The sequence below is a fragment of the Gymnoscopelus microlampas genome, assembly GCF_963454915.1.
Source record: "Gymnoscopelus microlampas genome assembly, chromosome: 9".
Lineage (NCBI taxonomy): Eukaryota > Metazoa > Chordata > Actinopteri > Myctophiformes > Myctophidae > Gymnoscopelus > Gymnoscopelus microlampas.
In genome coordinates, this window is record NC_139946.1 from 5,203,553 (window position 1) to 5,214,192 (window position 10,640).

Genomic DNA, 10,640 nt, shown 5'->3' on the forward strand with positions numbered 1-10,640 from the left:
TTATACAAATGTACATTTTCAAAGGGACAATACTGTATTCATAATTCTACAACACAGGTCTTCCTCTGGTGGTTCAAGGGTTCTTGAACCGCCTAAGGAACACCTGTGTGGTTGAAATGCCGGTTTGGTGCCTTAAATGTCACTAATATGAGAGATTCTCTGTATGTGTGTCTGTCTGTCTGTCTGTCTGCCGTCCGTCCGTCCGTCCGTCCGTCCGTCCGCCCGTCCGTCCGTCCGTCCGTCCGTCCATCCGTCCGTCCGTCCGTCAGTCCGTGTGTGTGTGTGTCCGTCCGTCCGTCCGTCCGTCTGTGTGTGTGTGTGTGTGTGTGTGTGTGTGTGTGTGTCCAGAGCTTATCTCGCAAACCACTGGACCGATCAGTGCCAAAAATGTATACACACACTGCCAGTAGGTCACAGAAGCATCTTCTTCACATATTTATCACTTTTGAAACATTCATCTTTAACTGTACTGGAAGTCAAAGGAGCTCTTATCGGGGCTGAATCCTTGACCAAATTGGAGTCATACATAATAGATTTGTCATAGACGACTAATATAGATGGCTGATGCCACAGGCTGGTCACATGAAGTCCTGGGTCCACATTGAAGCCATAGCCGGTTCCCATGTGGATCCTGATATCCACATGATTTGATTTTTATAAGCTGCTATCTAAAGTTTTTTCAGGCCAAGGACCCCTATAGCTGAGAGAGAGATGAAGCAGGGACCCGTCTATATTGTATAAAATTGTGTTTAAGATTAACGTTTTTTTTTGTACTTGGTCTGTTCTTTTTCCCCTCTACACCTATTACCTCTTTGCCAAAAATAGCAGATCTACAAGCTCACAACGCCTCGCAGTGCGAGGCGTTGTGAGCTTGTAGATCTGCTATTTTTGGCTAAAGTTCTCCTCAGAAAAGGGATGATAGGATTGGTGTGGTTAATGTAAAAAAAATAATCATATCACACAAAGATTTGGCGGCCCCCCTGTAGTAACTCTGAGGACCCCCTAGGAGTCCCGGACCCCCTGTTGAAGACCCCTGCCCTACTTGATCCAAAATAGCAGATCTACAAGCTCAAAAGTAACGCCTCGCATTGCGTCGTGTGTGGAGGTTTCCACCCAAACAGTGACGACATACAGAATTAACGATTTCCTTACCGTAGGATAGAACTGCAAATGTATCAAACGAACTCTTGATTGATCTTACAACCTACCAAAACCAATGACCTACAGTACAGTGGCGTCAGTAATAGGCGGTAAGCGATAACATCCAGTGGTGGAAAAAGTACTAAAATGTTTTACTTAAGTAAAAGTACCAATACTGCGATGTAGAAGTACTCTGTTAATAGGTAAAAGTCCGGAATTAAAAATGTACCTGAGTAAAAGTACAAAAGTATTGGTATCAAAATGTACTTAAAGTACTAAAAGTAAAGGTACTAAAAATGTTTGAAAATAGCACATAACACGTCGCATCACAACGCGTTGTGAGCTTGTAGATAGGCTATTTTCAAATAGCCTAGCTATAAAATGGGGCTAAAGTGGTTAAAGGGATAGTTCACCCCCAAAATGACTTTTTTTCTATTGATTAGTCACCCAATGGAGACTTGAATTCATGGACATTGTTTAGTTTTTGTCTCATTCCTAAGCCAATAATCTGATGACCGTCAGCCGTTCCGGTAGGAGACACAAAGAGTCTCCTTTTTCTCAAATAATCGAGAAGCACTGGTTTTTCTTTCAAAAAGATATGTTTAGATCAACAAATTATTGTCTTAGGAATGCGACAAAAACAAACAAAAACATATCCATTAATTCAAGTCTCCACGGGGTGACTAATTAATAGGGAAAAAAATGGGTGAACTAACCCTTTAATGTATGTTTTATGTATGTTAAATTCCTCAAAATTGTACTTATAAGCACAGTACTTGAGTAAATGTACTCAAGTTACTTTACACCACTGAATTAATAATAATAATAAACTTTATTTGTATAGCACCTTTCATGACATGACATGCAGCTCAAAGTGCTTTACAGAGCAAGGATACAATTACAACTAATTTAACAATATAGCAAATAAGAAAAGCAGAAGCAACTAACATCTCTCTCTGTCCAATCAGAGCGCGGCTCCAGCAGCCGCACCATGACGTCCATGAGGGAGGAGCTCGAGGTGGCGCGGCAGGAGGCGGCCCAGGCGCTGGACTGCCTGTGCGCCGAGCGGGAGGGCCGCGCGCAGGACGCCATGGAGCTGAACGACGCCGTGCCGCTGTCCAAACACAGGGAGGCGCTGTCCGCCGTCTCCGAGCAGCTGGCCCAGACGCTGCAGGAGCTCCAGGAGGAGAGGAGCTCGCGGGGCCACGCCCAGGAGTCCCGGGAGCAGCACGACAAAGTCAAGGTCAGCTTGGTGGTGACAGTTATTGACCGAATTAACCCATTAAGACCTGAAGCCGATTTTACACGTCTCCTAAATCCTAATCTGAGTTCCCAGAAGTTCTCGCCAGCTCTCGCATACAAACGGGAGGGGCGAAGGAACTTCTGGGCCAAAACCCCTGTATTTGTGGCCGGGATGTAACTTAAGCTCAGAATCTGAGCGGACACGCCTCTTACCGGTCTGAGAGCTGTGCAACTCGTCTAAACAGTCCGGCGAGAGGCAAACAGCAGTACACAACAATGGCGGCCGCAATTTCTCAAGGAGAAATTGCTTCTCGTCGCTCCTATTTACATGCAACACCCACTGCATGTGGATCCCGCCCCCTTTTCTTCATTGGCTGTTGATTTGAATCAGAACGCAGTGGCCGCGCCCCTGCTGTCCAGGCTTTGAGCCGATGTCTCCCAGACTACCTAAATCCCAACAGTATTCTGAAAAACGTATGTTTCTATATCAGTGGTGCTCAATACTTTTCATGCCAAGGACCCCCAGAATTATATGTATTTGGCCGCAGATCCCCATCTCAAAATATGTTGTTCCAGGGACCCCCAGAAACAAAGATTTGAGTTAAAAATGTTCGCTTTAAAATATATATATATTCAAAGTTTGCACACATTTTCACTATTTTTCAAAAATAGCAGATCTACAAGCTCATAGCGTGGCACTCGGTGCTGCGCTATGAGCTTGTATATCTGCTATTTTTGAATAGCCAAAGTGTAAAATATTGCTTTTTAGCACAAATGAAAAAATGACAGATGCGTTCCAGGTCTTAATGAAATAACCAATAGACCAATTATTTGTTTACAAACATTGAGACTGGACGCATAGGTGACTGGTTCATGTAATCAATTCCCAACAGATCCCCAAACCTGTTGTTTTGGGGTGCGCTGGTTTCAGTTCATTCAACCCCCTCTTGTGTGATGGATAGTGAGGTGCGCCCTAGCGAGACATGTGTACTTCACCCCGCAACGGTATTGCGCGCCGAGAACAGCTGACATACAAGCTCACAACCGCGTCGCGGATGAGACCGTTCTCTGCGGGCGACACCTTCGCGGGACGGAGCATAAATTAGGCTTGACGGGCTGCAGCTGCGCGAGCAAGAGCAGGTTCTGGTGCCATGATCATAGAGCGCTCCCTCCGGTCTGATGACCACTGGCCACTGGAGGAGGGGTTTGGGGGACTGGGGAACTGCTTTGAATTGCTATTATTGTTTACACACAACAGAAACCAAGAAATATATATTTCAAGAGCGAGAGATCACAGTAAAAATCCTAAGCATTCTTCCTCCACACTGGGAGAAAAACAGAATCTGAATGTTTGATGGGATGCATTTGTACACGTGAGGCTGTGACCACTTTAACATTGCATCTTATGAGCGGTGGGGTTCGTTTGGTGCCGGCCTGAGCGCGCATACTGGTTCATCAGTGTGACGTTGTCTGATAAGGCGTCTATTTCATTGATTATAAAAAATAAACGATAATCGATAATTTTATAAAATAATCGATTCATAATCGATCCCTATTTTGGGCAATATTGACGAAAAGTTTCAATTATTTTTTTTAAATGTCAAACATAGTAAAAATAGCTGATATACAAGCTCACACGTTGTGAATTTGTAGATCTGCTATTTTCAATATTTTTGCAGGACACTTTTGTGCTATAAAGTATATAGGTGGTGCTCAGGTGGTTTATCGATTTGTTGATCTAAACATATCTTTTTGAAAGAAAAACCAGTGCTTCTCGATTATTTGAGAAAAAGTAATCAATAGAATATTGCTAACAATTATTATCATTTTTTGTTTCTAGTTTGATTTGGATCAATAGAAGCAATTTTGAGGAGTTTCTGTCCAAAATAACAAATTGTTAAATTCCTCTCTCTCTCTAGGCCACATGGGGCTAGCTTTTCCATTTCCCCCTAATCTGATTAAAAGCTCATAAAATGTAGACATTTGATCTTTTTAGATTTGGCCAGTTCAGCTTTTTTGGTCGAATGTCAGCTGTACCTAAACAAAACTCTGAATCATATTACGCCAACTGAAGGGCAAACTATATGGTGTTATTTATTCATTTACTTTTTAACCCCTTAAACATCCTTGGTTTCCCTTATCTGTCAGGAGGAGCTGCAGCGTTCCCTGCAGGCCAGTGAGAGCAGAGCGGCGGAGGCCCAGGACGCCCTGAGCGAGAAGGAGAGCGAGCTGAGAGAGCTGAAGTCCCACAAGGCCTCCGAGCAGGGCCTGGTCTCCAAGGAGGACCACGAGACCCAGAGGCTGTCGCTGCAGGCCGACGTCAACGCCGTCACCGCCCGCTACAACGACCTGACGCGCAAACACGAGAAGACGTGCACGGAGGTGGGTGGCCAGGAGTGCAGAGGTGTTTGTGGGTGTGGGTGTACTGTATGTCAGTGATTAAAAAAAAAAAAGTTCTGGGAGTCCTCGGACCCCACTTTGAGAACCACTGTTCTGACATGACCTTGTCACAGCTGGCTCTTGGCCATGACAAATATCGGGGAGGAGACCAGGGTGAAAGTAAAGCAAGTATACATTTATTAAACAAGGCCTAATGACAAAGAACTAAAGAAGGGTCAACGGAACATCGTACGGATCCTATAAGGTGTGGAGTCAGTGAGTCAGTAGTGTAGATGTGGATGTGTGGTGGAGCATAGTGTGGTGCGAGGTGTGTGGATGGAAAGTAAGAAACATAACAATCATAATGGCATGGAGACTGGGGGCGGTTGAGCTGGTGGAAACAGGTCTGTTCTCCTCAGGATCTCACAGAGACTGGCAAGAGCAGGGCTTTTATAGCCTCCTGGAGGCACCGGCCCAGGTGCTCTCCAATGAGCAATCAGCCCCACCCTGCTCACCTATTCACCTGTTTCCTAGGCTGTGTGTTTTCCACTTCCTGTCGATTTCATTGGATATCATTGGTCATCTGACCAGTTTCATTGGATTTCATTGGATCAAATCGACAGGAAGTGGAAAACACACAGCCTAGGAAACAGGTGAATACACAAATCCACGGAGCGCTGCCCTGTAGGTGGCACTGCCATTGCTGCGGTGTCAGACAGCTGCTGCTGCGGTTCTGTCCGTCTGTTGACGTTAGCAGAGCAGCCATAAACTAGCGTACTGGCACCTGACGTACTGTAGGTGGTTCGTCCCGATTTTCTGTACATCTTTGTAAAGTTAGTGTTAGTAAAAGTTAGTAAAAAGCAGGTAAAAGAGTAACGTGAGCAGTCAGTGACTGCAGCTGACTGACTCCACAGCGGCAGCTGATTGAGTCTGACACCGCAGCAATGGTTGCCTACAGGGCAGCGCTCCGTGGATTTGTGTATAGAGCAAGAGTTAAATGCAGGGGCATCACAAGACTTTTTATTTTACCGTTTGTAAGAAAGTGCAAGTTAAACTCACCCAGAAGTCAAAGTACCCCCTGGTACATGTTACGGTATTGTGTGTTTGGTAGTGTGTGTGTGTGTGTGTGTGTGTGTGTGTGTGTGTATGTATGTATGTCTGTGTGTGTGTGTGTGTGTGTGTGTGTGTGTGTGTGTGTGTGTGTGTGTGTGTGTGTGTGTGTGTGTGTGTGTGTGTGTGTGTGTGTGTGTGTGTGTGTGTGTGTGTGTGTGTGTGTGTGTGTGTGTGTGTGTGTGTGTGTGTGTCTGTGTGTGTGGGTGTGGGTGCATTTAATTCCAGATGCTGCCCATCTGCTGATTGCTGGATGTTAATCACCAGAGCTTCCAGTGATTGGTTGGGGTTACCTATTTAACCGGTTAAACCCCAGTGTCCGGGGAAAACTTTCGCAGAAAAAAGTCGACCTACAAGCGCTGAGAAGCATTGTCAGCTTGTAGATCGGCTATTTTCAGCGAAGATATTTAATGTAGAGGGAAACTGGAAAGTCACTAGTATAGAAGTCCTGAGGGAATCCAGTTGAAGGGGTTAACAGCGTTTTGTTTGTATCACTTGCCATGTGTATCAGGCCTTTCACATAACCATAAGCCATAACCCCAAAAAAATCCAACAGATCTTTTGTGGGAAATCCCTGGTGCTCACTGCTCAGGAGCCTCACCTCTGGCTGACCTGGTCAGAGGCTCCTGGGTACTGCTGGTCAGAGTATCATAAGTTTGTCCAGAGAACCATGTACAAGCCTTACGCTGGGGTTGACTGGGGGGGCCCTGGGCATTGGCCCCATTGTCCCGGTCCGTAATCCATCCGTGTGTGTGTGTGTGTGTGTGTGTGTGTGTGTGTGTGTGTGTGTGTGTGTGTGTGTGTGTGTGTGTGTGTGTGTGTGTGTGTGTGTGCCTGTTTGTGTGTATTTCATTTTCTATTATCCCTGCCTATTCTCATCCCATCGTTATGCTCTCTCAAAGAGAGCCACGGTTCGCTGAGGCCCTCTTTGCTTCTCTCCATTATTCATGTGTGTATTACTTTCTCTTATTCTTCTCTTTCATAGACATCCTCTCTATCTCTGCTCACTGAGGCGTTTAAATACTGCATGTCCCTTGTCAACAGGTTCCCATCAATACGTTTTCTGAACCCCTGTGAGATGGAGTTGTGTGATGTAACGTAACTTCAACAATCACAAATAAACAAGCTCTCTTTGTCCTCAACGCTCACCTGGCATTTAATTCTAAAGCAAGCTGCATTCTTTTCAGAATTTCCCAAAAGATTTTCCAGCGATTTTTCGGGAAAATAGCCGATCTACAAGCTCACGACTTGCCGTGCGTTGTGAGCTTGTAGATCTGCTATATTTGAAAGATTTATGAACAAAATGACATGACTAAAATAGGGACGGCGGGGTGGAAAATGTTGGCAGCATTGGCTTTGGCACACGTCCATGCTTGAGATGCTCACTCTTGACAAAACCTTCCACATTTTTAGTTTTAACAAAGTCGTTTTTACCCTGTGGCATTTCTATCGTGGTCTCTGTCGGGTGGAAACCTCATATGCCCAAAACTTGTCACTTTTCAGGATTCATATTCAAAAGTAGCAGATCGACAAGCTCAAAACGGGTCGCTTCGCACCGTGTATCTTGCGGATCTGCTACTTTTGTGTGACACTGTAGTATGATCAAGTAGGGTGTTCAATTTATGAAAAAAAAACTCAAAAAGTTTCTGCCCGACAGCAATGATATTTTTTACTTAAGTCCAAAAGCTGAGTACTTCTTCCACCACTGTTTGTACTACTACAGTTTGGGGATGGGACGATATGAAAATTACATGTCACGATTATTAAAATAATGATAACGATAATGAAACGATAATGAAAATATGCTTAAAACTTAAAATGCCACTTTTGTGAACCTCTTGAACCCCCAGCATCCCTATTCTGTGGGGGGAGTTCGCCAAAAATAGCCGATCTACAAGCTCACAACGCGTTACAACACGTTGCAATGCAACGCGTTGTGAGCTTTGTCTATGTGTGTGGACGTTATTTTTGTGAGATCTGCTATTTTTGCTGAATTGATTTGCGTAGAGTGAAATAACAGCGTACCAATAACAGCGTAACTCCGTTTTTATCAAGGTATAGAGGGTCTACGTGGTACGGAATTTGCAGATCAACAAAAGCTAATTCATCCTAGTAGTGTATGACGGAGGACAATATCACGATAAATGTAAATCTCTGCCATACGGTTATTGTGTTATTGTTTTTTTAATCACTATAAAGTAAAGGATAATAACGATTATCGTCCCACGTCCCTATGCTCCAGGTGTTCCAGGTGCAGAGGGAAGCTCTGTTCAACAAGAGCGAGCGGCAGGTGGCCGAGTCCCAGCTGGCCGCCGTGCAGCAGGAGCTGGCCGAGCTCCAGGCCAAGTCCAGCCACATCCAGGAGCTCCACAAGGACATCCAGGACTCCCAGGGGCGCGTCAAGGAAAAGGACCGCAAGGTGAGGGAGGAGCGGGCGCGGTGTTGATTTTGACAGCAAGTCTTTTGAATCAAATTCCATTTAGTTTTAGTCATATTTTAGTCATCTGAAATGTTTTTGTTTTTGTCTAGTTTTAGCCGACTAAATATAATAATACGATTTTAGTGGACTAAATCTACAGTTGATTTAGTCGACTAAAATTCATTTTGAAATCAACACTGGAGCGGTGGTGGTACTCGAACCCAGTAGAACAATATGGTTCCCAAACTGGGTTCAAATCCAACCAAAGGCACTCGGCAGCTTTATGCATGTCGTCCCCTCTTGCCCCCGGCCTTTCTCGTCTGTTTTTCACTATCATGAATTAATCAGAAATGCCCCCCAAAAAAATCAGTTTCAAACCCTCCAGCAGTTGCTATTCATTTGCATGTCCAACAGACACTTTGCTCCGGTTCTGATGATGACACACGGGTTTCCTCTGTCTGCCTGCAGATAACAGAGCTTTCTAAGGAGATCTTCCGGCTGAAAGAGGCTCTGGGGGCTCTGTCGCCTCCCCTGGGCATCTCCTCTTCCACCACCACCACCTCCTCCTCCTCTCCCATGCATGTCAATAACCCCGGCCCTCAGATGGCCCTGCAGAACAGGGTGGCTGTACTGACACAGCAGCTCCAGGTGAGGGAAGCACTGAGCTCCAATTCTCAGTCGCCTGACTGATTTCAGTCTCTTTTATTTGTATTATGGTATTAGAATGGGTCAAACTAGCATTAGAATACATGTTCTATTACTTAAAGGTAGCGTAAGTGATATTTCTTCGTAATTCCTTTTTTGTTTGTTAAAAAGGTTAAAGTACTATATTCTGATAGTAATCATTGCCACAGAGCGTTTGTTCGTTCACAGGGGTCTCTCCAGCTCTTTAGTAAACAGAATATGGTACATTTTCAGGTAGGTGACGAAATTTAAGCCAATCAGGAGAGAGCACTAAACATGCATTTCCTGTTTAATAAAAAGCTGAAGAGAAATGGGAGACTCACAACACTCTATAGCAATGAGTACTATCAGAATATAGAGCTATTTAACACTTGTTTTAACCAAAGTAAATCACTTACCCTACCTTTAAATTGTAAATTGATGTTCAGAAGCGTCTTCCATTAAATCCTAATGGTCTCAGATATTTCATTAATCCATTAAGACCTGGGACGCATCTGTGTCATTTTTAGATTTGAGCTAAAAGGCATTATAGGCATTATATTACCCTTATATCTCAGCTGACTACTGTATACTGTACAGGCATACATAATGCAACATGTAAATGCTTATTCCAAGTAAACCATTTTCCATGCACCTGAGTTTGCCTTTAGTAACTAGGTCCCATAATGTGTTTGGCAGGACTGGGAACGGAAACACAAACAGGTGGTGACTGTATACCGCTCTCATCTACTGTCAGCTGTGCAGGTCAGTCCAAGAAACTGTCTGTCTGTCTGTCTGTCTGTCCACACACATAGATATTTAGAGCACGTCATACTGTGACATCATTGGAGAGGTAAATCGAACATTCTTTGTTAAACTTGTCAGGAAATGTTTGCTGAGGATATAAATACCTGCGTGTGTGTGTGTGTGTGTGTGTGTGTGTGTGTGTGTGTGTGTGTGTGTGTGTGTGTGTGTGTGTGTGTGTGTGTGTGTGCGTGTGCGTGCGTGCATTGTATTGCGTACACACATGTACTTGTGTGAGTAATCTGCCTGTGCATGTGTTCCCCTGCAGGGTCGTATGGATGAGGAGGTGCAGGGCTTGCTGCTTCAGATCCTGCAGATGACTCACAAGTAGTGGAAGGGTCCCCCCCCCCCCCCCCCCACACACACACACACACACACACACACACACACACACACACACACACACACATTCTGTTCCATGCTGGTTTCCTAACCCAATGGTTCCCAAACTTTTTAGTTCAAGACCCAAAAGAGAAATTTGAAAATAGCTACAGTATAAGCTCACAACGTTCTGTGATGCGACGCGTTGTGAGCTTGTTGATCTGCTATTTTCACTAGGCTGATTCTTAGGTTTTTTTTATTTGTATTTATGGAATTCCTTTGATTTAATCCATTTCTTTTGGAAAAAGAAATCTCTTTTTTTCTTAAAAAAGTTTATTTATTGTTTATTTTGTAATCTTTTGAAATAATAAAAATAAAATGTAGGAAATGAAAAAAGGAGATATACAGTATACTTTTGACCCATAAAAATGGGTCCAGATGTTTGGGAACCACTGTCCTATACCCTGCCTCTTATCCCTTCCTTTGAACCAATATTATCTATATGCAAACACTGAGACAACTGAACACAAGTAATGTGTGTTCACAACAAGTAGCTGCATGC

At 44.2% G+C, this 10,640-nt stretch overlaps 1 protein-coding gene across 1 annotated transcript in view; it reads left to right on the plus strand.

The window, feature by feature from the left end:
* The window catches only part of ankrd24 (ankyrin repeat domain 24), a 29,954-nt gene extending 19,565 nt beyond the window's left edge, over nt 1-10,389 (plus strand). The window contains exons 19-24 of the mRNA XM_084065919.1: nt 2,122-2,383; nt 4,531-4,764; nt 8,114-8,290; nt 8,759-8,938; nt 9,653-9,718; nt 10,026-10,389. Of these exons, the coding sequence (XP_083922045.1) occupies nt 2,122-2,383; nt 4,531-4,764; nt 8,114-8,290; nt 8,759-8,938; nt 9,653-9,718; nt 10,026-10,088 (982 nt within the window). The 3' untranslated portion in view covers nt 10,089-10,389. The remainder of the gene's footprint in view (nt 1-2,121; nt 2,384-4,530; nt 4,765-8,113; nt 8,291-8,758; nt 8,939-9,652; nt 9,719-10,025) is intronic.
* The last annotated feature ends 251 nt before the right edge of the window (nt 10,390-10,640 follow it).